Raw genomic sequence first — 27,998 nt, forward strand, 5'->3', positions numbered from 1 at the left:
TACAAATAAAAACCATGAAAACCAGTGAAAAAGCTCCAGTGTGTAACTACTTATTGGCAGATTTAAGTTTGTTGTTCAAAGTTGATCATTTTTTGATTCAAAGTGCAAATATGTGAGTTTTAATTTGAAATTTCTCTAAAAGTGCACAGAATAAATGTCTGATTTAAAGTATGCTAGTAGTCATAGCTGTTATGAACACAGCCTAGTTAGTCTTGTCCAGAACGTATGGAAATTACTGTTTTATAAACTCTCAAAGTTGATGATTTATTCTGATTAAAAAGTGCAAATATGAGAATTTAACTTTGAAATTCCTCTTAAAGTGTTCAGTAAAAATGTCTGATTTATAGTATTCTAGTAGTCATAGATGTCCTGAACAAAACCTATTCAGTCTTGTCTAGAACTTCACTAGAAATTAACTTTTTATTGAATCTCAAAGTTGATTATTTGATTTAAAAGTCCAAATATGTGAGTTTTAATTTGAAGTTTCTCAAAGTGTACAGTAGAAAAGTCCGATTTATAGTATTCTAGTAGTCATAGACATCCTGAACACAACATACTTACAGAAAATGTATTTATTTGATCTTAAAGCATCTCATTTCGCTAACGCTCGTTAGCCTCACGACAGCAGACAAAAAACCAGGAAGCGGGGATGTTGTTTTTTTTTCTTCATCTAGAAGCTTTATTGATAATTGTTTACATCTCACAATGCATTCCACAAACACGACTCCCGACGGACGGGAAGCTTTTTAATCATCGTCACAATTGAAGTATGAAGTTTATCATTCACAAATATACTTGCATAACAAACAGAAGGTTTTTCCCCAAAAAGTCACATGACGTTTGTAACTTTGTTAAGATACTCAGCTCCACAGACAGTTTATGGTTACTTTATTTTTTTAAATTTCATGTCTTTATTTGTTTTTTTTAGACTTTTTCCGTGTTTTCTCTGACGTGGATGAATGTAAACGAGTTTCCGTACAGACACGACTGCGATGACATGGAGATAACTGTGTGTGTTTCTAGATGTTTGTAGCTAAAGTTACGCAGAAGCAGTGACTGTTTTTTTTTTCTATGATTATACAACTCAAACCCCGCCCACCCCCGCCGCTCTACCAGAAGTCAAAGACGCTGTTCACCACTTCATCCGTTCATCACGTCCGAGGAAAAACCACGCAGCAGATTTATCGACGACGTGAGCTCTGACTTTGATGGTTAAAAAAAAAAAAATCACAAAGTACTCGAAACCCTACGACAAAAAAAAACGACTTTTTCCGCCGCTCGTCATCGCAGAACAATAACGTGTAATAAACAACATCACGTAAAAACCATCCGAAGAGGCGGCCGACCTCCCACAATGCACTGGGTGAAGAGAGAGAGAGGGAGGGGTCAATTAAAAACGGAGAAAAAACATCGACGTAAAACTGATCCGACTTTTCCAGAAAACACAAAAACAGGAATTCTGAGCTGGAAAAAAAAGTGTTTATTTTTTGACAACTGAAGTAAGAAGGGCTGTGTCACCACCAGGCCCCTCCCCCTGCTCTTCACACCTTCTTTAACACACACATCCCCCCACCCCCCCCACCAGCATCCTTCTCAAGACTTCCTGAATGCAGCCTGCGACCTGTCGGTGCTTCACTCCACCTTACGCTTCATCCCGGGAACCTTTGCCTGAATCCTGCAGGAACGACAAAATGACGACATTCATTGGTCTGGTGTGCGTTTGTGAAGCACTCACTCTCCCACACCAAAGCCCACAGAGAAAATCAGGGATTTTAGCTGCGGGGACACAGGAGCTGCTGGTCCTCTGCTGCCTCGTGTGGTCACTTTGTTTTCAAATGCCAATTTCACAAAAATGAGACATTTGAACTTGGTGATAGAGGCAGCAGTGGACCAACAACTCCTGTGTGTGTGTGTGACGTTAAAATCACTGGTTTTCTCCAGGCTTTGGTGAAGGAGAGTGAGTGCTTTACAACTGATTTCAGGCACGTAACAAATGTAGTAAACGAATAAAATCGAGTCTATTTAAGAACTTGTTCATGTCGTTATCTCACTGTTCGACTTTTCCAACAGGAAACTAGAAAAACACGAGGATTCTTTTGTCTTTAACTTTTTAATCAAAGATGAGAGTGATTGTCTTACTTTCCCACGACGTCTTTGATCTGGTTGTTGACCAGAGCCACGTAGTGATCGATCTGAGCCTGAAAAACGACACAAACAATCATGGTTTTAGAACACCACAACACCTTTTTAGGGATTAGTTTCAAAATCCATTCATGTGCTGAGAGACTTTTGTCTATTAAAAGGTTTAAAAACAAAGAAAACGATTCAGTTGGAATGATTTCTTTGTTTTAAGAAGCTGAAAAAAATCAAAGTGACAGAATCAACGATCCAAACATTTTAAATCGTCTTCAATCCCCCGTTTGTGATCAAAAAACAGCAGGATTATGGGTAAAAAAGGGGGCGGGTCTTACCTGGTGTTTTTCGTAGACGATCGGGCAGCTGAACGCTCCGACCACAACTGTCAATCAAAGACACAAGAACAAAAAATTTAACACAATTCTATACTTTATCACGTTAATCAGGGAAGAAAATACTCAATTTATCCTGATTTATAGAAATGTTCCTCCATCTGATGAAATATAAACAGTTCAGTGATAAGAAATAATACAAAAAAACTGCTTTTACATGATTAAAATACACAATTTCCAATGAAAATAGTGTGTAAACGAGTCATCAAAAACCTTTAAATGTTACTTTTTGGATGAAACTTGAGTTTCAGTGACTTTAGTGACATATATCAAGTTTATGAGAACAAAAATTTCATTATTATAATAATGATAATAATAATAATAATAATGATAATAATAATAATAATGATAATAACAACAACCACAACAGTAATAATACATTTCCCCACTGTGGGACAAATAAAGGACTATCTTATCTTATCTTATTATAATAATAATAATATTAATGATTTAAAAATGGCAAATATCACAAGATAATTTACAATTTAAGACATTTCCCCACAAAATCTTTCAACACTATCTTTCCTTATTTTCAGGGTGAGTTGGTTTCGATTTAATTCAGGCCCTGATTTCACCAGCAGATGGAGCCAAAACCAACAAATGCACGAGTGTGTTATTGTTGCTCACCGAGGATGAGGAGAGTGAGGCCGTTGAACAAGGCACCGACGTAGGTGAGGATCCACATCAACACGGCAAACTACAGAGGAACAAACAGATTTTTAGATTTGATTTCTTAATGACAGGTCATTTAAGGTCCTTATTTTCCCCGAATATAAAAAAATGATTCAATTCCTCAGCTTTGACAAGTGAGCACTGACTTTCTATGGAGGTTAGACTTTTCCAACAGGAAAGTCAAGTTTCTGCTCCTCTGCTGCCTCGTGTGGTCACTTTGTGTCACTGAGGTGAATCTGAACAAAGTCACAAGCAGCTGCTGTGTCCCCACTGAGCTCAAATCACTGATTTTCTCAGTGGACTTTGGTTCTGTGTCACAGTGAGATAAAGACTTCATAAGATTTCCTAGACTGAAGCTTTTTTTGTCCCCATTCACTGGCATGTTGCTGGGCACAGGGGGCGCACTGGAGCACAGTCACCTGTGTTCATGTTAACGTAAAGTCGGAGTCAATTGGTTCACAGTGGAATGTGACTCAGACCTGTGCAGCTGTCGGACGCCTGTTGTCACCATGTTGCCCCGCCCACTGGCCCCACCCACTGCAGTCCAAACACAGATCTGCACACGGCTCATCACAGAGCAGCGCTGCACACATTCCCTTACAGAGACGTCTGCTTCTTTAATCCCATCAGGAGGCAGGAATACTCCACATTCCCTGCATGTCCCGGGGCATTCTGGGATATTGTGTACGCCTGTAACTTGACTTCCTGTGACTGTTTGTTTGCAGGTCTTTAAAATGTCCCAGGAAATTCACTCAGACGTTCACGTCTCACTGTTGGACGTTTGTAAACCACTCACTCTCTCACATTTGAGCTCAGGGGGGACACAGGAGCTGCTGGTCCACATTTAAACTTACTGCCTCCATCACTAACTTCTCATGTCTTATTTTGTTAAATTCGGCGTTTGGCACAAAGTGACCACACGAGGCAGCAGAGCAGCAGCTCGTGTGTCCGCGCAGCTAAAACCACTGGTTTTCTCTCTGAGGTTTGGTGTGAGAGAGTGAGTGTTTTACAAACTTCACTTTCCTGTCTGTCTACATTTGTTATTTGTATCAAATGTTATCAGACTGATGTAAAGTGACTTTCTGCCGTGGTTCTCACCTTGATGGAGTCGACCAGGTCCTCCACCAGGAACAGGTGCCTCAGCTCACAGATGGCCTTGTTGAGTTTGGCCAGAGCCATGTCACTGTACTTGTGGACCATGTCCTCGGACAGCGCCACCTCCTGGTCCAGGTACTGCCTGAGAGGGACAGCAGGGGATTGGGGTTTGAATACAGAGCAGCTATAGTGTGATTAGAGCTCATTTATAATTTAAACTATAATCTTTCTTCTTACAATTAACAAAATTAAAGCTGCAATTAACGTTAATTTTCATCATCAGTTAATTAAGTAATCGTCAGGTTTATAAAACGTCAGAAACATGTTTGTCAAACGAGGGATTGATGTTCTCAAATGTCTTGTTTTTGTGATTTCTCTGTTTTATGGAGCAAGGTGGGTCAGGACAGTCAGGACCAGGTGGGTCAGGACAGTCAGGACCAGGTGGGTCAGGACCAGGTGGGTCAGGACAGTCAGGACCAGGTGGGTCAGGACAGTCAGGACAGTCAGGACCAGGTGGGTCAGGACAGTCAGGACTCACTTGAAGGGGTGACCCTCATCAGACTTCTGGATGGCCTGCAGGATTCCCTTGTATATCCTGAAGCAGACGGTGACGGAGAGCAGAGCCAGGCCGATGTAGGAGCACACGCTAACGATGCTGCACACCGTCAGTGACAGGAGGAGCAGCAAGATGGCGCCAAACACCACGCCCGTGGCCTTCACATCACGCCAGTAGAGGAGATCCACCACTGCAGGAGGAGGAGGAGGAGGGAGGGAGGTTAGTTCTTCCTGCTCTATATTTTAATAATAAACAAATTCAACTTCCTGTGGTTTCAAGGGCATCAGAAGGTCAAGGGTCACGATTCCGGACATGGTGACATTTAACCCCACGTTGCTCCTGACGGCTGTGTGTGAATGGTTATGAAATATGTGTATGAATGAGTGAATGTTAACACTGTAATAGCAGCTCTGAGTAAGTCATCAAGACTAGAAAAGGCGTTTCTACTTTAACCTCCAATTATTTCCTTATTTTGTTCACAATTACCCAACAATCAATTGTTACTCAGGCAAAAATATCAACTTTATAAAACAAATGTACAATTTTTGGACAAATACCCTCCCCCCAAGACTTGGTGGAAAACACCAGAATTCTCTCTTAGACGTGAGCGTCAGGTGCAGAACCTGGTGAAACCTGGTGAAAAATGCTCTCAAACATCTTGTTTTATGGAACAAAGACAAAAACAGTTGAATGACCAATGAATGGATTAAACGCTGCAGCTTCCTGTGGATTTCACGTGAACACTTGAGGAATCATGAGATCTTTCCTGAACATGGATGTGATTTGATTCAGATCTAATGTCAGACAATGTTTTTAGTGAGATTGTTCTCGGGGAGAAACTTTACACACACACACACACACACACACACACACAATGATGAGCAGAACTTTTTTTAGGGTTTTGGGTGTCACATGTTTGTGAACACTCATTATCGTCAACATTCAGACATTTAAAAAACTATCATCCAGAACTTAAGAAGAAAAACAAGACTCCACCGGCTTCAAATCATTTTTTTAATCAACCTTTTTGTTTTTAATAATTAAAACAATTTTCAATCTTTTTTCAGCTTCTTAAATGTGAATATTTTCTAGTTTCTGTAATTTTTCAGCTTCTTAAATGTGAATATTTTCTAGTTTCTGTAATTTTTCAGCTTCTTAAATGTGAATATTTTCTAGTTTCTGTAATTTTTCAGCTTCTTAAATGTGAATATTTTCTAGTTTCTGTAATTTTTCAGCTTCTTAAATGTGAATATTTTCTAGATTCTGTCATTTTTCAGCTTCTTAAACATGAATATTTTCTAGATTCTGTCATTTTTCAGCTTCTTAAACATGAATATTTTCTAGTTTCTGTCATTTTTCAGCTTCTTAAACGTGAATATTTTCTAGTTTGTCATTTTTCAGCTTCTTAAATGTGAATATTTTCTAGTTTCTGTAATTTTTCAGCTTCTTAAATGTGAATATTTTCTAGTTTCTGTCATTTTTCAGCTTCTTAAACGTGAATATTTTCTAGTTTGTCATTTTTCAGCTTCTTAAATGTGAATATTTTCTAGTTTCTGTCATTTTTCAGCTTCTTAAATGTGAATATTTTCTAGTTTCTGTAATTTTTCAGCTTCTTAAATGTGAATATTTTCTAGTTTCTGTCATTTTTCAGCTTCTTAAACGTGAATATTTTCTAGTTTCTGTCATTTTTCAGCTTCTTAAATGTGAATATTTTCTAGTTTCTGTCATTTTTCAGCTTCTTAAATGTGAATATTTTCTGGTGTCTGTGACGAGGACAGGACAGTGAGAGGGGACAGCTGAGCTCCTGAGCCCTGCACTGAGCACATGCTTATATTTCAGCAGGGAATTCCTCGCAGGTCAGTGGACAATATTAGACTGTCCGAGTTTCCTCAAACATCGTGACAAACTGTACGACACTAACACACACAGCTGCAGGTTTAACCACAAAAACAAGCGGCTTTATAAAAATCTGCAAACAAAACTCCCAGGTTGATAATAATCTAAATGTCGAAAGAGAAGTGGTTCTAAAGTTGACATTGAGGTGTTAAACGTGTACATTTGTTTTAGCTCTGCATATACATATATATATACATATAAATATATATATACATATACACATACACGCACATATGTACATAGATACATATATACACACGTATATATGACGACCTAAGTTGTCGTGCATTTATTACCAGTATTTAGTGAGTGGACTTGAGATTATTTTGATGAATTACAACTTTGAATATACATTTATTTACAAAATGGATTGAATGTTAATTTTTTTAGTAAGACTAACGGTTAAAACCTTGTAAGAAGTAATGATTTTTTGTTTTAGCTCTGCAGGAATAAATTCAGAGTTGAACTTCACATGTACAGACAGTGTTGTCTGATAAAACAAGTAGCTTTATTAAAATTGCAAACGCAGGCTGAACACAGAGACAAAGGCAGGTGCTGAGTGTGTGAGTCAGCGTCACGTACAGCTAACAAAACATTTAAGGCTGAACAAAATATTCCCGCTGTTGGCTTTAACGTCCGATAAAATTAACTCTTTTTTTTTTTACTTCTTTACGGCTGTTTTTCACCATTTAGTACAAAAGATGGAGGACTGCAATTATTCCCATAATCCATTCATCTGTTTTGTGGAATAATCGTTTGGTCAGTGTTTCACAAACCTCTAAACAATAACGTTTTAATGACTTCTTTGTTTTATGGAGCAACATATTCACATTTAAGCAGCTGGAATATCTGAGAATTATAGAATGTTTTTTCTTGATAATTTATTTAGTAATCATTCAAAAATATTCCCAAACACTTTGGGTAAAGACGACCTCAACCTTCAGTCCACACTGTGTTTTTCAACATTTTGTATTAAACGATTATTTTCATAATCAATTCATTTTTCGGAACAACAGTGTGGTCCATAAAAATGTCTGAAAATGTTAAAAAATGTTTCTCAAATGATAACAAGTCATTATATTTTTTAAATGTCTTGATTGATGATTCAGTTTTAATGACTTGTTAAAAGGAGCAAAGAAAGCAGAACATTTAAGAAGCTAAAATGACGATTATACATAATTGGCAGTTGATTTAGTTATTGATTAATAACATATTTATAGATAAATCTTGGTTTCGAGGCTGTGACAGATGAACGAGTTTAGCCGAATTTGACAGAAGGTCTGGGGCCTGGAACACGTCAGAACCACGCTGAGATTATTATACCACGGTGCTATTATTTGCCGTACTTTTATTTAAAGTTGCTGATTAAAATCATATATTTAAAGGTGTTGTTGTTGTCGCGGAGCTCCGGGTCAAAGTGGGCGCTGGCAGCCTGTTAGCTTCGCCGCTCACCATGCTACCACCTCCGCGTTAGCTCCGTTAGCCGCCCCGCAGCAGCGAAGGCCGGGAGAGTTTTCATGCAGAGAGCCGGTGTTGTGGTTATGGTTGAAGGTGTAGAAGCAGAGGAGGAGGCGGTGGAAAGAGGAGGAGCGGGAGGAGCGGGAGGAGGAGGCTCAGCCGCCTGGCTACATATGGTAGCAGCGTGCTAGCATCGCCGAACCCGGCTAAAAATAGACGCCGCATCACAGCGAACTAAACTCGGCTACTGCTCGCTCCTCAGCGGCTTATTATCTTTATCATTCACCGGAAACTGTTCTTTATTAATATATGTGACAGAAAGCAGCCAACGGCAGTCTCGTCGCCACAGCGGGGACATGGACGCTATATCTCCGGTGTGACCTCCGCAAGCGGGGGCGGCGGCCCGGTCCGGTCCGCCTCCTCCTCCGAGCCTGAGGCAGCCGCCACCACCGCCGCCGCCGCCGCCACCGCCGCCGCGTACCGGCTCCATGCAAACATGACCGCGGCCACAGAGATCGACGTTTTACCGCGTGTTAACGTGAAGGAAGAGAGAATTAAAAAAAGATTAACGGCAGACTAACCCCGTTTGGCGTCCATCTTGAACCTCCGTTACACACACGCAGCTCCGCCTGACTGACCCGAGAGAGAGAGGGAGGGAGCGTGTGTGTGTGTGAGAGAGGGAGGAAGAGAGAGTAATAGAAGAGGAAGACGAGAGAGTGAGGAGGGGGGCGAGACAGAGAAGGGAGTGAGGGAGCGTGTGTGTGAGAGAGGGAGGAAGAGAGAGTAATAGAAGAGGAAGACGAGAGAGTGAGGAGGGGGGCGAGACAGAGAAGGGAGTGAGGAAGATAGAGATGGCAAGAGAGGGAGGGAGAAAATAAGGAAGAGAGAGACAATAGGGAGGACGAGAGTAAGACGGTCAGAAAAAATGAAAGGGGGAGAAGTTAAAGGTGTGGAGAGAGAGAGAGAGAGAGAGAGAGAGATGTGCTGCTCTGCTCCTTGTGAATAAACAGATGATTGATTACAAGCAATCATTTATTCCATCAGCTGTTTGAACTGATAAATGTGTGTGTGTGTGTGTGTGTGTGTTGTCTTTGATCTTTAAACATTTAACACAACTGTCCTCAGATCTGAGAAAACTAATAAAATAAGAAATACATTTGAGAGAGAACATCATTAACCGGCAACAATAATGAGAATAAAAATAATCAGATAATCCAAACTGAAATCCATAAACCATAAATACAAGTTCAAATGTCTTATTTTGTCACTTCGGCTTTTGAAAAACTTAATTTACATTTATTTAAGTGACACAAAGTGACCACACGAGGCAGCAGTGGACCAGCAGCTCCTGTATCCCCGCAAGCTTAAATCATTGATTTTCTCTATGGACTTTGATGTGGGAGAGAAAACTTGAAGTCTAACAGTGAGATAAAGACGTGATCCTGTGATGTAGATATCGTAGACTTATCGTACATTTTATTCGTCGAGTGACTGGAATTGTACCCTGTAAGCTTGAACTATGCCTTTTATCTCGATACCGTCACCATGGTAACACACGGTGACTGTGACAGGAAAAGGTCAAACAGAAATAATGAGTTGCATAATGAGTTAAACATTTAAATGCAACCCATTAGAATCTGTGTTTATTCTGTAGTAAATTATTACATTTATAGCATTTTTAACTGTTACATACAAGTCTAATAAACTCATGACAGCCTTCATTATTATTTTCTTTGTTCATTCATTTTTCTACATATTCTTCGTAAATAATATTAGGAAAAATATTGCATTTATGGTGAATGGTGAGTTTTTAAGAATGTGATACAGCATTTTCTTTCTGTTTCTACAGAAGCCTCTGATATTTATAAAAAAAAGAAAGAAAAAAGTGTAATCAATTATACAGGTTTAACCTGTTGGTGAAACATCTGGAGGTTTTTTCAATGGGTTTAAAACTATTATACATCGATAACTAAATTCATTGTAAACCATTTTGATCATTTTAAAAATAAAACATTTTTGGAGGTTTTTTTTTTTAAAAAGTGAATATTGTCGGGTTTCTTTGCCGTTTATGCTGGAAAGAGGTAACACACACACACACACACACACACACACACACACACACACACACACACACACGCGCGGGTAATTAAATGTAACCTCTCAGAATCAATACCTAACATTCACTAACAATGAGCAGACTGTTGTTTTTAAAGCTGTTAATAAATAGTGACGATGAATAAACACGACCTGTACCGACGTATGAACGTATGAATTCATGCTCGAGAGTGATTAACACACTAATGATGCCAATATTTACTATAAAATACATTTTAGTGGGATCATCATTCACTCCCGGGGATTGAAGTGTGTTTTTGTAATATGGATTTTGACCAGTAGGAGGCGCCATACCACTCACTAAACCACGTGTGTTCTTGACACTAACTTCGGAAAGGCAACTTTTCATTTTTCCATCTTCAAAAAAATAACAACATTCCATGACGCTAACGTCACAAACTGGGGGATCGAGACACTGATATTAGTCTGACAGTTTATGAACGTATGAATGAAGCTGTGAACTACACATTTATGCTGAGTCATTTCAAAGACATCATTCTACAACTGTGGGACAAATACTGCAGTAACAAGCAGTTCAGCTAAAATGCTATCGCTGATTTTATTTAGTCATCTGTTTGATATCTGAGCAGTATCACATCCACTCGTCCCTAAAAAACTAATTGATTCACAATTTTTTCCCTAAAAAAAAGAAAAAAAAAAACTTGAGAAAATTATTCGTTTTTTTTGTTTTGTCGTGTGACACATGACCTCTGACCTCTCTCACACACACACACGGTAAACATGGCGTCTCAAAAGCTCAAAGCTCGTTCTCCTCACACTCATCAGCATGTCGTCCAATCAGTAGACTGCCACAACGATGATGTCACCCTGCTCATAAGCCCCTCCTCTCTCTGCCCTACCTTTGGTCAGTGTCTAACCGTCCAAAGGTCTCGGACAGAAAAACTGTCCCATCACTGCTGTCTGTCTGTCTGTCTGTCTGTCTGTCTGTCTGTCTGTCTGTCTGTCTGTGTGATAATCTGCAAGACTTGACCAGAAAACACTTATAATCCCACACAGATGACAGAATAAAAGTTCACCTACTGCACCTTTAACATCAACATTGTGACGCTGTACAAAAACTACAGGTTTATCGTCGCAAAAGTTGGCAAAGCTCGTCGTCTTAAACGTCCAGCTCTGAATTACAGATTAGATTATTTCACATCATCAGAGGCTTCGGGAGAACGAGAGCCACGGCAAAAAAACACAGCTAATCCAGCAGCTAAAAGAAGACAGAAGAGGAGGAGGAGGAGGAGGAGGAGGAGGAGGAGTACCGTGCTGCCTGCAGGTTTTGGCCGCAGGTTTCTCCACAAAGTCGTTCTCCATGCCGTCTGATCAGCAAACACACATTCCACACAGAGAGGAACCCGAACGCAGGAGGCATGCGTGTGTGAGTAAGAGGAGGAGGAGGAGGAGGAGGAGGAGGACCCTACTGAGGTTTCCTCTGGAGGAGGACGACGACTGCAGCGAGAAAAGTGTCAGCTGAGCGTCTGCTGCCAGAGCTCTGACGCAGCAACTATAAACGTCTCTGCCTCAGTCTGATCTTTACACACACTCTCACACACGCACACACACACACACACACACACACACGCGCGAACACACACGCACACACACACGTAATGAAATGTAGCCTCTCAAAATCAATGCGTCACTAACAATAAACAATCAACTACAGAAGAGAAATAGTGAGATTAACATCAGAATTAAAGATTAATTCTGATGATTTAAAGTCATGGTGTGGAGACGAGACCTGAGCTCAGACCAGGTCCAGGTTTGGGGAAAAAAAACTGAAAAACAAAAACAGTTGGTGACCTTCTGACCCCTGATAACAACAATATAATCCCTGAATGAAATCAGGGATTATATTTAAACTCCAGTGATCATCTGAGTGAAGTTGTTTAACAAACATCACTTGTGTCTCATCAGAGCGGCGATTACACACGTCGTCCACTAGTGGGCAACAGTGTCATGTTAAAAACCACTGTCTGCCTCCACTCTTCTTCTTCTTCTTCTTCTTCTCTCCCAGACCCAGGATTAGAGATAAAAGGTGGATGAATAAAAGATAAATAATCCAAATGAATATTTCAGATTTACATACAATTAAATAACGTTTGTTATAAATGGGGAGAGATCACTTAGATTATAAAACACTAACATTCATTTAAAAATGCTCATAAGGGTTAGGTAATAAGGTAAAATGATCCTCTATTCTTCTCATTATTATCTCACTTTAAAAGCCAGAAATACAAAGAATAAAAAACTGAATCTCAGAAAAAGGTATAAAGATATTGTTTTAATGAAATGTTTGTCTCTATTATTATTGATTAGCTTAGTGGTGAAAAGTGCCGAGTCACTGTTGGAGACGAGGAGTCGGTGCGCGGCGTGATTTCACTGCTCAAACACACGATTGGGTAAGAAAAGAACAAAGTCTGCGTTTGCCTCTGAGGATTCACTGATTATTATTTCATTATCAGACGTTTGTTACAAATGTTCTCAGAACCTCGATGAATGTTGCTAAATCATTTCAACTGAAAACGTTTCATTTACATAATGATTCAAGTTTAGTAAGAAATGACTCCTCAATAACAATATTGAAAAACAAAACTTAAAGCAGCACCAGATCTGGATATTGGTTTTTAAAATATTAAACAAAGCAGCTTAAATCCCATAATATGACCGTAGACTGCAGAAGCTGCTGCTGCTACCTCCTCGTCCTGTTTTTAATCAACATTTATAATATTTATTGTGTTTAATATAATAAATATGATGATTATCAATGCGACCGCCTTTAAAAGCAGGAAGTGTCGTCACAGACGCTTAAATCATGACAAGATCCAGAATCCTGTCTAATTCAGATCAGATGATCAGGAGCAGGCGTGTGTGCGTGTGTGCATATGTGTGTGTGTGTGTGTGTGTGCTGCAGTGCCACACCTCCTCCACTCATGAAGAACACTATGAAAATCACAACCAAGAACATTTGCTGAGTGGAATCTGGGTCGGAGGAGAATCTTTGTGGGTCTGCCAGTGTCGCAATGCAGGAGGAGGAGGCGGCGGCTTTAATTAACACACACACACACACACACACACAGTCACACACACACACACAGTTACAGACCAGCTCGTTCTATGTGACCAAAGTCCTCCTGCTGTAGTTACACAGTCGCTTGTGTGTGTCTGTAACTGTGTGCGTGCGTGCATAAACCAGATTGATCCATGTTTACTTAAATAAAACAGTCATGTATTAAACTGGAGACTGAAGGCGTCGTCATGGACACAAAGAGAATCTGACATTTACTACAACTTCATATCAAAGTTAAGATTTATGAGTCATGTGACAAGTGATAAAAATACCAAATAGTTTGTTTTTTGCTCTAAAATGATTATTTAATCTATGGAAAACTGATTGTTTGACTCAAACCATTATTAGGGGGTGGCAATACTTGGCATTTTGAGAGGGTTAACGATGTTTGTAGATATATGTGTAGCGGCAGATTACAAGCTTTTACGTCCTGTTCATCGCTCAGTCACATACTGTACACAGTCTCTGGTACATGAAATCTGATGGAATCATAGGTGTGGTTGTAAAGCACATAAATCTCAGCATAGGCCTGTTCACTCATTAACAGGGTGTGTGTGTGTGTGTGTCGGGGGCTAAAGTGGTGTTGGGTTACAATTGAGCATCTCCAGTTTCCCTGGCAGTGAGAAGCTAAAACCAGACAGCGAGGTAATCCTATTCAGCCGAGAGCCAACTGGGGGGTGGAGGGTTGGGGTGGCCAGTGTTTTTAAAGGGACAGTTCAACTGTTTCTCACTGTCACTGCGCCTATTCCAACAGGAAACTGAAGTTCGTAAATCATTCACTCTCCCACACCAAACCTCATAGATAAGATCAGCTTGCGGGGACACAGGAGCTGCTGGTCTACCGCTGCCTCTTGTGGACACTTTGTGTCACTGAGGTTAATCTGAAGAAAGGATTTCAAATGCCTTATTTTACAAAATAAGACATTCGCACTTAGTGATGGAGGCAGCAGTGGATCAACAACTCCTGTGTATGTGATGTTAAAATCACTGAATTTCTCTATGGGGTTTGGTGTGGGAGAGTGAGTGGTTTACAAACTTCAGTTTCCTGTCTCACAGTGAGATAAAGACGTGAACATGTTCTTAAGATATCAAATATTATAATAAATTTTAAATGTGTTTGATGACCTGTTTGTATAAAATGTTTTTCATGACCCCAGAATGAGCCTGCAGAAACTTTTATACATTTACCGGCAACATTTTACACACTGTACCTTTAAGTCAAAAAAATACGTTTCATTATGTATAATATAGCATCGACTTACTTCTTTTCCTTGTACTACTAGTTTTTCAAAAGTCAAATAAAACAGAGAAATTCTTTAAAAATCAATGTCAAATAACCCATTGTACTTACCGCATCACAAACTTCAACAAACAAAACAACGTGATCAGATGATGTTAATGAGAGAGAAAGGCTCAAAATGCAGCAAGTTTAAAAAATTAAACGTCAAAATGCAGATGAAACAAGCAAAACGTGAATGAAAGCTGGCAAGGGTTAATCTTCAGAGGAAACTCAAAACAAGGACAATGCAAAAAAGAAAAGTGGGCACTGGGGAGAAAGGGATGAGGTTGAAAGTATAAACTGGCTGCTAGTCAGTTGTTTGTTTTTTTTTTTTTGGGGGGGGGGGGGGGGGGGGGGGCGATCACGAGAGAAAACGAAAAAGGGTAAAGATGAAAATTATGCGGATGAACATGGAGGTGGCAGTAAAAACAGGAGGATGTGGGTTGGGGTTGGTTTCCATGCCAGAAATGGTTTAGTTTACCTGCTCTTATGTTCAGGTTTGGCATCTTAAAGAGTTTTCCAACCACCGTACTCTTCTTGGCGACAGGTTCCTCGGGTTTTTGGACGGGGGAGTGGTCGAGGGGAGCAGAGGGGGGCGGAGGCTGCTGGATGTTCAACTTCTCCAGCTCGGCCTTGCTCTTCTGTGGTGATGCCTGAGTTAGAAGGCAGTAGGAGCTCTGACTTGGAGCTTCCTCCTCGACCACTGGGGGTGGGGCAACTTTTGTTGGAGGTGGAGCCACATCTGTGTGACCGAAGCTCAGGTCGTCATCCATGGGGATTTCAGGGGGCTTAGATGAGGCAAACTTGGAAGTATCCAGAGCCTCAAGAAACTCATCAATGACGCCCCTGGGTGGTCGCTCAATGAACTCAAACTCCTCAGAGGACACTTCATGCTCAGAGACCTCCTCAGCCACCTCTACTTCCTCCGCCTCCATCTGCAGGTCCTTCTTCTCGGTTTCCACCTGGAAGCTGGCAGGGTTTTTGGCCATGGCCTCCAGGACAGGAGACAGTGAGTCTGCTGTCGGGGACTCTGAATCTGAATCCTCAGCCAGGGTCTTTTTGCTCTGGAAGTCAAGAGGCTCAAATTTTTCAGCCATTTTGGGGGAATCGTGGCTCGAGAACCAATCCTTCTGCTCGATCTCGACAGGTTCCTCTTCTTTGACCTTGACTGGAGTGGTTTCCTTGGCCTCTCTGACAAGATCGAATGCACCAAACGGTTTGTCATCATCAACCTTTGCTTGGTCAGCAGCCCTCACCTCCATCTCCTCAGTCATCTCCTTCAGCAGGGACACTTTAGCATCAAACGCAAACGGGTTATTGGCGGACAGATTGATTGGCGGGTTGGGCGACTCCATCATCCTTCGTTCTAAGATGGGGCTCTGCTCCTCTGGGCTTCCCTCTGAAGATCCAGAGTCGATTTTTTCTGGGTTGAGTGGGGAAGATTTCAGGATGTCTGGAAGCGATGGTGGAAGAGCGGAATCCTCCTCCTCATCTTCTTCTTCTTCATCCTCATTATAACCCGATGAAAACTGATTCATTGACTGCATGAGTGAGTCAGTGGCCATCTTGCTGGCGGTCTCAAATGTTTTGACCTCATCTACAAAAGATGGAGGGCTATCCTGGGATTCTCCAGTCTGTCCATACTGGACCAGATCAGGAGTGGGACTCTCCGACATCTTAGAGGCTCTGCTGTCAGACTTAGAGTCTCCAAAATGAGAGTACCCACTATCCGCCAGTGGGGAAAAGCCTTCAAAGGGGTTAACATTCTTCTTCACCTCGTACATCAAGTCATCATCTTCATCAGACTGGTTACTGTGCAGGTCTGGCTCGTACTTGGGGGCGCTAATAGGGGCCGTGTTCTTAGAGAAGCTATCCATGGAGACCTTGGAGTTGTCTTGAGATGTTAGGAATGGTGAATCCCAGTGCTCTGTTGGATTAGAGGAGTCAAGGTGAGATTCGGGGACCATCATCTGAGGATTCACAGGGGAGGGGCCAGTGGAAGACCTGTCTGAGCTAATTAGCTTCTCTTCAGGTGAAAAGGAAACTCCGCTGTCTTCACATGGATTATGAGGCACTGGGTTTTTCCCTAAACTCAGATAAGGACCAGCTAATGGATCTAGAAGATCTTCCTTGTTATTACTACGACCCGGTCCGGAGTCAACCTCTTCACGCTCCCAAGGCATGCCCTTGGAAAGAGTAGTGGGGGGCTGAGTGGAGAAGGAGCCCAGGGGCCCAGCAGATGCTGAAGTAGGGGGCTGGTTTGGACTCTCAGTCAGGGAGAGCTCCTCCAGAGAGTCGGGGGAGTGAAGAGGAGAGAGAGGAGAGATGGGAGCAGGGGAATCACCCTTCTGCCCAAGTGCTTGAGTAGAGAGGGAGGAGGGAAAATGCAATACAGCACATATCAAAGACATACTCCATTCCTTACAGAGCCCACCACACCGGGGTAGAAGTTAGCACAGAAATCACACCAAGTAAAGTTTGGAGATTGAAACAAAGGAAAAAGGACCCTTTGGAACTGCAAACCAGCCAACATAAACCCAACATAAGTAGAGCTAGATTGCAAAACATATGTTTGTATTGTCCGTCTTTGTGCAACACATTTGTTTGGAATTTAGACTTAAGATGCTGGCCTACATGTTTTGAGTATGTTTAAGTACATTCCAGAAGTCATAAATCGCAAGTGGGAATTATGTCACACCCGTGTGAGTGTGACCCACAAGCTATGTTATGCTGTGCTATCTCCACAATGTCTGGTCTGAACATGTCAGTAATGATGCGTTCTAGTTGTAATCGTAAGTAGGAATTTTCGACTTGAGGGGGGTGTTCCTGTTGGAGGAACTGCCATCCGTCCAAACGCTACTACCGTTACTTTTGATCGTAGGCTTTTTTTGTTTCACATTTAATCAGCAGAACATGTAGCAACATTTATCCGTGGACAGGTTGTTGATGCTATTGACTGATATTGTCAAAGGCTATCAAAGGCTAGCCCAACATACATTAGCATCCATGCTATCCCTACAGTCAGTTTATGTTGTTTGGTCTGCAGTCCATTTCCCCACCATTTTATTGGAATTAACAGATGATATTGACGCCGTTAAGTCCAGACAAACGCTGCTGAAAGGTTGACTGTGGCAGGTAGACCTATAGTTTAGTAAATGATCAATCGTCAGCTGAATAATGAACAAGGTGTGAACACGAACACGACCATACACCTGAAGAGGGGGCCTCAGAATTAAAATCTGATTCTGTGCCTTTTTGAGGAAAACTGCTTACTCAGCTGCAAAATGAGACATTATTATGAGAACAATATGCCGACAGTTGACAGCATCAGGTATTGATTTTGAATGGGCTGTGGTTTGAGACTGTTTATAGTGAATTCCTCAGCCCTAAATTTGCTTCAGTTGTAGTATTTAGCGTGCTGGCACTCGTGAAAGCTGCTGCATCTGGTTTTAAATAGTCTTGAGGGGGAAACGGGTACAGGGCGTCTTCCTGACGGTTGCAGAAAATAACCTGGAGGAGTAAATCAGCTGATTTACGCTGACATCTAAAGAAATTCTGACAGACGGGGGAGGTTTTATTTTATAAAATTCACCCTGAATCAGTCAGTCAGATTTCTTAAAATCAGTGAAAAACTACAGTGAGTTCACCACTGCAGACAATGTATTCTGTGTATACAACAAAATGAATGTGATGTATGGTTTAAGGCTGTAGCTAAAGATTATCTACTACATCAAGTCCCCAAAAAATTTAAATCATTGTTTCCAAAACAATTTTGTTGTCTTTGGACAAACTAGTTATTAATAATAACAATAATAATAATAATAATAATAATAATAATCGAGTCTTCATTGCAGCCCTTGAACGGTGGCGGCAAGGAAATGGAGGCAGAGTTCACAAAATGATTTGAAGATTCAATAATAATCAATACCTCCTGATTAGAGGGAAGACTGATTCATTAGACCAATATTTAATAAATTAACTAAATGTTGTTATATTACTTACAAAGACAATTAAATCTAAGAGAACTGACTTTACTTAAAAAAAGCAAACATTTAAACCAATTATCAAGATAGTTGACGATTCATTTAGAAAACAATTTATCATTGATTAATCGTTGCAGTCCTATGACAATTAATCCATTACGTAATAAGTGGTACTATTTTGATACTAGATTAATTTGTTTCTAATAATAAAACAAGTTTCTGTCATTTTTTAGCCTTTTAAATGTGAATATTTTCTATTTTCTCTAATTTTTGCTTAAATTTGCTCCATAGAACAAAGAAATCATTCACACACAATCATTTTTAGTTTGTGGACAAAAACAAGACGTTTGAAAAACATAATTTCCAGAGTTTGACAAACACTGATCAACACTTCAACACGTAAGAGTATTTTTTAGACGGTTGGAGAATTGCGTCTTTGAGTTTGTGATATCCACAAACCCGAGCACAGCTCTGCAGACGTCAGCAAATGTATTAAATCAAATAGATATTCTCAGTGTCCAGAGCCCACAGTCCACGCCTTGTCAGCATTTGTCTGGAGATACGGTGCAAAAATGTGGTTTGTTTTGTCCCAGGTCTGGTGCTAATAAACCATAATAAAGAATAATAAACATCATAAACCATAATAAAGGATAATAAACATCATAAAACATAAAAACTTAAGAATAATAAACCATCATAAAGAATAATATACCATCATAAACAACAATATACCATCATAAAGCATAAGAAACCATAAAGACTAAAGAATAATAAACCATCATAAACCATAAAAACTAAAGAATAATAAACCATAATAAAGCATAAGAAACCATAAAGAATAATAAAGCATAACAAACCATCATAAACCATAATAAACCATCATAAAGCATAAGAAACCATAAAGACTAAAGAATAATAAACCATCATAAACCATAATATACCATCATAAACCATTAAAACTAAAGAATAATAAACCATCATAAAGAATAATATACAATCATAAAGCATAAGAAACCATAAAGAATAAAAAAGCATAAGAAACCATCATAAAGCATAAGAAACCATAAAGAATAAAGAATAATAAAGCATAAGAAACCATCATAAAGAATAATATACCATCATAAAGCATAAGAAACCACAAAGAATAAAGAACAGATAATGATAATGATTCTTCCCACAGAACATTTTTAAGTTTACTGTCAAATACAAACAGACCTGAGGAGAACCTTTATTCTTCTACAACACAACTTCAGTGTCAGAGCTTGTGACGATGATCTACTCTACGGCAACAACAGTGACACGAGCAAAACACAGGCAAACTCAAATCCACAGAACATGCAAAGGACGAGGATGACGGGGACAGGAGAGCAGCGAGCAGAGAGGACTTGCCTGTAGGGAAGTGCATCAGAAGATGAGGCTGAGCTTTAGGAGGAGAAGGTGCATCTGTGAAAGAAACCAGAAGAAGGAAGAAGGAAAAGAGTCAAGTTAAAAAACCCAAGAGAGAAAAAGACCAGAGGAAAATAAAGTGAAAACATGAGCAGAGTTTGAGATTCTGATGAGGAAAACACATCAGAATCAGAATCAGAATCAGATTCAGATTCTGATTCACATGCACCCGAGCAGGGATCTGTTGTGTGGCTAAAGGGCTAGTTCAGCTTTCAGTGACATCACGGCTTAGCCACTTACATCTTACTGCATTGTTTTGGATTATTTTTCAATACTAATATTTTATGCATTAGTTGATTATGAAAATAATCTCTAGTTGTATCCCTGATTCATATAACAACATCTAAACCAGCTCCGAGGTCTTCTTCAACAAAAAAGGGGTCCAGTCTATGACCTTTTATAAACCACTCACTCTCCCACTGATTTTAACAGGAGCTGCTGGTGCTCTGCTGCCTCGTGTGGTCACTTTGTGTCATTTATGATAATCTGAACAAAGGATTTCAAACACAAAGTGATAAAATAAGACATTTGAACTTAGTGATGAGGCAGCAGCAGCAACTCCTGTGATGTTCAAATCACTGATTTCCTCTATGGACTTTGGTGTGGGAGAGCGAGTGGTTTACAAACTTCAGTTTACACAAGGAAAAGTCTGTCTCACAGCGAGATAAAGACGTGAACACATTTTTAAGATGTCACAGACTTAGAAACTGTCCCTCATATGATATATAATGAATCAGAGTATTTATTTTGTTTGTGGCTCACAAACGTCACCATTCTGAAGACGTTTCAAATGTTACTGTACGTTTCCAGTTCTAACTCAACAAGTTCTCTGAGGAATGTGAGATTTTATAATATTTGTTGAAGGTGTAGAGTCGGATAAGAGCGCCAGAAGACACATGACTGAGAGATAGACATCAGGGTACATGCAGAGATCCATGACAGCAGTCTCATCAGGAGGACGTGATTATTCGCTTCAGTTTCAGCCAAAAAAAACAAAACAAATGTCACAAACCACAAGGTCACCATGTTGAACAAATGCTGAGATTTCAGACTGGATACTACTGTCGTAATAATGACGAATAAAACATGTCCCCACACAAGTAACCTGACCACAAAACCCTTCAACAACTGTGTCTCGCCCATTCACTTCAGGTGCAAATTGCCAAAATGGCCACCAAGATCCCAAATGGCCGACTTCCTGTTGAGTTGAGGCCATGGTTATGGTGGACTTTTCTATTCGTCTTGGTCGATAACATCTTCACACCAAGTTTTGGGAAATCCGTACTTATAAGGCACTTCCTGTTTCGTGGCGAATGATGAAAATTGGCCAAAACGCCACGGGTTGAATTTGCGAAGCCTTAAGAAAACTTTTCACCTTTGATGTGTCTTATACAAGAGGAGAATGATGTTATTATATACTATATATTACAGGAAATGCTGCTTCTGAAAAAATCCATAAAAATACAAATACGTACAAATGCGACAACGTTCTCACGTGTTTGTTTAGCAGCTTTCATGTAACGCACAAGTCCTTATGTTCTACAGAGTTCTTTCTTGTTTTATGTGAACACTTGTGTCCATCGACTGACTTTTCACAGATTTTCCTTTTTCAACATTATCACAGCAACCAATCGATTGATTGAGAAAGTAACAGATTCATCAGTTGTTAGTTGCAGCTCAACACGGGAGGTCAACGAAAGGTCGGATCATTACAGAGAAGGTCTAACGTTGATCAGCTTCTGGTCACCAAAGCAAACAATTTAAGCATCACGTGGGACGTAATCACACTCCTACTTTCTTTCATTTAAAAAATCCGATGAAATCAGATGAAAATCCAGTTACTGACATTTGGTAGAAGCTAAATCAGTGAGTAAGACACAGGGAGGAGAAAAAAAAAAGAAGCACTTACTTATACATCGCACTTATGACGAGCACTTTATAGTTTAGCTTACTTGAAGCACTTACTTACTTCTAGCTCGTTTGCACCCAAATGTTTAAATGCACTTATTGTAAGTCGACGTAAAAGCGTCTGCTAAATGACATGTAATGTAATGAGAAACACTGGGTAGGATAAGAATCCAGATTTGACAATCACAGTCAATCACAAATCATCCATAAATCTCCTTGTATTGATGATCAAACATTATAATCCAGTGTTTGATAGAATCATGATGATTATCTGATTATCAGTCAGTGATTGGATCAAAGTGATTCTTTCATTGTTACGTTTGTTTGTTTTTTACCTCTGCTGTCGAGGTTTAACTTCCAGTCATGATGACGACGACCTAGGACTTAAAACACATTTCAAAATCAGACTCAGTGGAATAACAGAGCCGGTGACACTTTCTCAAGATCCTGACGCCAACGATGGTTAACGAAGGGTAAATATTGGCTATTTTCATAATCAGTCATTTTCTAGATGAATCCATGAGTGGTTTGGTCCATGAAATATCATAAAATATTGACCCATGTTTGTCTCGCTTTAGTCTATAAACTAAAAATGATTCAGTTTTAATGATTTCTTTGTTTTATGGAGCAAAGAAACGAGAACATATTAACATTTAAGGAGCTGGAAAACCACAAAAAAATTGTCTTATTTATTTTAAAAACACTTAACTCTGTATTTTATGCATTCAGTAGATCAAACTATATATTTTCATCCAAAAGTAGTTTGTTAAGTGAAGTTTATACTTTTGTTTTTAATGAAAATAAAAATTAAGCTATTATTTCTTGTCATTAAACTGGAACACTTTCTGGTTTCTTTGCTCCATAAAACAAAGACAAAGAAATCACGAATGAGACGTTTTCTGACATTTTCATTCATCGATGAGAAAGTGATGGTTTAAAATAAAGTGTGGCGTGCCATGATGATAACACACTGTACAGTACATGTGCCGAGTCATCGTCCTCTGGAGCTATAAGTGTCCTGAGGCATGTGTGCGTCTCGACGTGTCTCAGGCTGATATAAGAGACGACACCGGGCCAACAACGCGTCACCTGCTGCCATCTTGTAACATAAAGACGACGTCCATGTACAGAACATCTTAAAATACCCACGTTAAAATGACTAATCCTCACATCCACAACTCCAAACACGGACATTTGACCGTCTGTGCTTGAGCCACCACCACCTCAAACATCAGTGACGCAACTATAATAACAAAAGCATTTCAGCAACAATAAAAGCTTCCTCACATGTTCATGAAGTGAATTAGTTTGTTTGCATTATTTATGGTTGTGAACTTAAGAACCAAGACACAAGTGTGAAATAAGACCATAAAAACCCCATGTGAGACTGACAACACTGACATTAAACTGTCACAGTGTTGGTGTTCACACAGAGAGAAGAAGAACACTTGGCCTCCAGCAAAACCAGAACCAATCCTGTCTGAGCCTGTAATCGCTGTGGTTACTGTATGAACTGCTCATACTACACAAAAAAACGGTACAGTTTACAGAACTCGGCAGGAAACCTTTGTTTGTGTCACTTTGTAAAACACTCACTCTCCCACACCAAAGCCCATAGAGAAAATCAGTGATTTTAGCTCACGTGGACACAGGAGGTGCTGGTCTACTGCTGCCTCGTGTGGTCACTTTGTGTCACTGAGGTCAATCCAAACAAAGTTTCTCAAATGCCGAAATGACAAAATAATACATTTGAACTTAGAGATGGAGGCACCAGTGGATCAACAACTCCTGTGAGCTGTGATGTTAAAATCAATGATTTTCTCTATGGGCTTTGGTGTGGGAGAGTGAGTGGTTTACAAACTTCAGTTTCCTGTTGGAAAAGTCTGTCTATCAATTAAATAAAGCTGTGAACATGTTCTTAAGATATCGAGTGCTTGTGCTGTTAGCTGTTACCAATACAAGTTTTATGCTGTGTCCAACTTTAAAGGTAATTTAGTTTCTTCTGATCGTTAAACAGAATATTTTTCATACTCATCATGTCCCAGCAGAAGTAGAATAATAGCACCTGTAGAGGGCGCTAGCACAGAAGTTGAGGAGGCAGCAGCTTTTCCTGTCGATAAAATTATCAAAATCTGCGATGTGCTGTTTCATTATTCGTGGCATTGTGCGCTCATATCGCCATGACGATAAAAATGCTATACATTTATTTAAAACTTTATCTTGGTTTTTTTACTGAATGTATATATGTATATCATTGCACTGCAGACATTAAATGTCGATTGGAGAGACATATATTTAGTGTTTTTCAGCTATGTTTTGGTATTGTTTCATAACTTTCATAACATTATCAGATGGGGTAAAAGATTATCGGCCATGCTGATTTGTAAAAAACAGAGAAAACTCACACTGGCCGACCTGTGCTCCACACATGTTCACTCAGACTGATAAATGTCACATTCTGTAAATTCCAAAGTATAATATTTCAGCTGTAAGATCAGGAAGAATGTGACGAGTCAGCATTGGAACGATATCATCGTTCTGCTATGAACATGTGCAGTGATAAGAGAAAAGATTTAAAACAGACCAACATGTGCTTCTCATCACGTTATTCAGCTGCTGTGCTGGCTTCACCAGAATACAGAGGAAACAACAAATACACAAAATAAGACGATACAATTAACACCGACACACACACACAGCTTTGTTTCCATGGTGACAACATGAATGTGATGTAAAGACACAGTAAGACTCGTCAGGTCAGACACGTGTCCAATGAAGGGGACGACAGAGTGGGCGGGGCCGGGGCAATGTCCACTTCAACTACTCATGGTGTCATTTTTAACCACATGAAAATGGTTAAAATGCTGGTTTTATTACAGCATTTTCTAAAATATTCAGAATTTAACCATTTGAAGCCAGTAAAAATGCCCGTGTTACTATTTATTTAGTTTTAACTTGCATACAAAAAACTGTAAAAATGCCTGTTATGTGGTTTACTAGCGTATTTTCTTAAGTATTCAGTATTTAACCATTTAAAAACCTGTAAAAATGCATGTTTCATTATTGATTTAGTAAAGTAGTAGTTAAAGTAGTATAAAATACCTTTTGTATCATGTAATATTCTATTATATTGAGTTTTTATCCACATGAGAGCAGTTTTATCGGCATAAATGGAGATAAACAGTGATGACAATAGTCCACAGCAGTCACAGCTCAGTTCTCCTTAATGGTGCCGTAAAACTACGTGATTTATGATTTTATTTTTGCGTGCACATGTCATTCTTTTGTTCAGACTGTTGAACTGAGCTGTGCTGAATCATGTAACTGGAGCTCATAGTTCATCCACCTCCATCTGTGGCCTCTGCCAGAGCAGCAGCCCCACCCTGGATCTGTGCTGGAGGCCCACACAGGCCTGTTTACCTGCTGCCGCATCCAGTAAACAACAACAACGACGACGACGACGACGACGACAACGAAGACACTATCATCATCATCATCATCATCACCAGAAACAACACCATGTTTGTACTTCATCAACATGATGAGAAGATGAGGAGACACCAGGCCTCTGGAGCTTCAGAGGCGTTGGTTTGGGTGGAGATGGAGGAAGATGATGATGATGATGAAGATGGAGAACAGGTGGTGGATGACTAGACTAAACACACACCCAGCAGTGATTTGAGGCTGTTTGAGAGTGTGTGTGTGTGTGTTTATAATGTGGAAAAAGACAGGGAGTGGACGTGGAGCGGATTCCTTTGTTGTGACTAATCTCTCAGGGAGACACAGCCTCGCTGTGCTAACAACTCACCGCCTGCTTCCATTATCGGACATGCAGTCATCATCTGACGTGTCCAGCCCCACCACTGACTACTTCACATCATCAAGTCATTTTTAAAAACTCAACCACCACATCATCATCATCATCATCATCATCATCATCAGGTTAGCAGACAATAATGAGGCCTGCTGCGGTTTAAACAGCGCTAGCTTCAGCACAGACTGGACACCAACCTGGTTCTCTCACTCATTTCAAGCTTCATGTAATAATAAACAATAAAGTGGTGTATTTTTAAAAGACAAGAGATTTTCATGCAGCCGTTTTTCATTTGCACACAGAAGACAGGAGCCGGAAAAATGCTCTGTGTCCGCTAATGGAACTAGGCATCTTAGCAACAGCTTTAGCGGCACCGAGCAGATGGACGGTGACGACTCTGGCGGTGAAACGAGGAAAACGGTGGACATGTTTCTTCAAATACATTTAAACAACACAGGTTGTTTTGGGGTTAATTGCTTGTTAACGGGTTACTAGAGGATTATCGGAGGTAAACGAATCGCTCGGCCATTGAGTGTTACAGTTTGACGTGACGCCTCCTGCCGCGTGCGAGAAAACAGGTGGGCCGCGTCAACGCAGCAGCGGCGGAACACCGCGACTGAGCTGCCGCATGAGACAGTGCATCTTCGACATGAATCCACATTTTATTAAAATTAAAAAACACACACACACCACAAGCGACAGCTGAAGAGACTGCTCCCCCCACAAAAACACGGTCTCACGAGGGCGTCAAACGGCTGCTCTCCGCCCCAGAGCATCCGCCTCTGACGCCTCGCCCCGGGCTAGCATCAACGCTAGCTAACCCGTACCGCTACCGGGACACGCATAAAACACACACATATATGTATATATATATACACGAAGACAACAATAACCACATTCAACGCGTTTTAAGGATATAGTTATGGTTGAAAACAGCGGGTTTGTGGCTTCACGTCGGGGCGTGAACACAATGCTAACCCAGAGGTGATGCACACAAACCGGCTTAAGATAAAGAAAAAAACACCGTAAATCTCCGCTAAAGCTGAATTTCCATCGCATCGGTGAGAAATATGAAGCTTATTTATCAGATTTACGCATTCATTCGCGGTCGCTTTTCCGTGTAAATACTCACAGGACGCAGGAGCCGGTGCTTCCTCTGCGGGGGCTGGCGCTGCTTTTCGGGGTTCAGCCGCGGGGAGGGCGGCGCTGTCCGACGCAGGTTCAGGCTGTGGCTCAGGCTCTGGCTCAGGCTCTGACTCAGGCTCTGGCTCAGGCTCAGGGGCAGCCTGTGGCTCCGGTTCGATCTCTGTGCTCTCCGGCTCGGCTTTGCGGGGTATTAATATCGGGTCCTCTGCTCTTAAAACGGGGTCTGACTTAAAACAAGCGCTGGTGGAGTCCGGTACCTCCGGCACCGACACCGGTTCTGGCTCCAGTAGCGTCACTGGAGCGGGGGGAGTTTCTGTGAACTCGTGTGACGCACTGTCTTCGGCTATGTGGCGCTCCAGAGCGTCCTGAGCTCCGCCGACCAAGTCCACGATGTCGTCCAGACTGAACAGGTCCTGCTCGGATTTGGGCTCGGGTTCCGGTTCGGCCTGGTAGTGGTGCATCACGTCGCTGAACAGAGGAGTCGTTGAGGAGACGAGCTGCTCTTCACCGTCTGCCATCTTACTTTTTCTTCTTTAACTGTCTCCTGAGGAGGAACTAAAAAAAGTTTCAGATCCGGTAATGTTCCGGCTCACTTGACACGCTTTCTCCGGTGGTGAGCTGTGGAAAGGCCGGTCAAACTCCCTCCAGTGACTGTGCCTATTTTTTTTATTTTTTTTTACTTTTTCGACACCGGACAAACGTGGACAAGTGCGCCACACGACAGTTGCCCCAGAGTCGGACCCGACTTCCACAGAGGCAGCATGAAGTTGAGAAAGAGGGGGAACTCAGTCGACCAATCAGCTGTGGGATCGTTGCTGAGCGACGCGACATCAAACCAATCAGAGTCGCCAAAGTCCAAGATGACCCCGCCCACTGTTGGCCGCCATTTAAATTTTAGAAGGAGCAGAAAACCAAATATTACATAAGTTGAACTTCCTCACCTCAGTCCATGTTTGCGTCAGTGGGGTTTTTACGACAGTTTACGGTTTGTGAATAAAAAAGAAACAGGAAATTCACAAGCAA

General features: G+C 40.8%; 1 protein-coding gene across 11 annotated transcripts; it reads right to left on the minus strand.

Moving 5' to 3' along the window:
- Positions 1 to 650: 650 nt before the first annotated feature.
- Positions 651 to 27,735, minus strand: LOC131474469 (reticulon-1-A-like). 11 transcript variants are annotated; one of them, XM_058652339.1, is made up of 10 exons: positions 26,962 to 27,735; positions 22,351 to 22,398; positions 20,051 to 20,104; positions 15,160 to 16,605; positions 4,834 to 5,041; positions 4,299 to 4,437; positions 3,156 to 3,225; positions 2,472 to 2,518; positions 2,140 to 2,198; positions 651 to 1,675 (listed from the first exon to the last, which is right to left on the minus strand). In XM_058652339.1, exons 1-10 carry the CDS (start codon positions 27,491 to 27,493, stop codon positions 1,633 to 1,635), a joined length of 2,646 nt encoding a protein of 881 aa, XP_058508322.1. In that variant the 5' UTR covers positions 27,494 to 27,735; the 3' UTR covers positions 651 to 1,632. The 11 variants fall into 11 exon arrangements, with proteins under 11 accessions (XP_058508322.1, XP_058508319.1, XP_058508323.1 ...); XM_058652336.1 differs by having other exon boundaries at positions 15,160 to 17,037; XM_058652340.1 differs by lacking the exon at positions 22,351 to 22,398.
- Positions 27,736 to 27,998: the final 263 nt, after the last annotated feature.

This window comes from Solea solea, chromosome 15, assembly GCF_958295425.1.
Source record: "Solea solea chromosome 15, fSolSol10.1, whole genome shotgun sequence".
NCBI classification, from domain to species: domain Eukaryota; kingdom Metazoa; phylum Chordata; class Actinopteri; order Pleuronectiformes; family Soleidae; genus Solea; species Solea solea.

Excerpts from the sequence above, each read along its gene's own strand:
- LOC131474469 (XM_058652336.1), bottom strand. The coding sequence starts at position 27,493 with ATGGCAGACGGTGAAGAGCAGCTCGTCTCCTCAACGACTCCTCTGTTC. Across the intron at positions 20,105-22,350 it reads GTTAAACCTCGACAGCAGAG|ATGCACCTTCTCCTCCTAAA; the intron begins GTAAAAAACAAA and ends TTTCTTTCACAG. Across the intron at positions 4,438-4,833 it reads GATGAGGGTCACCCCTTCAA|GCAGTACCTGGACCAGGAGG; the intron begins GTGAGTCCTGAC and ends TGTCCCTCTCAG.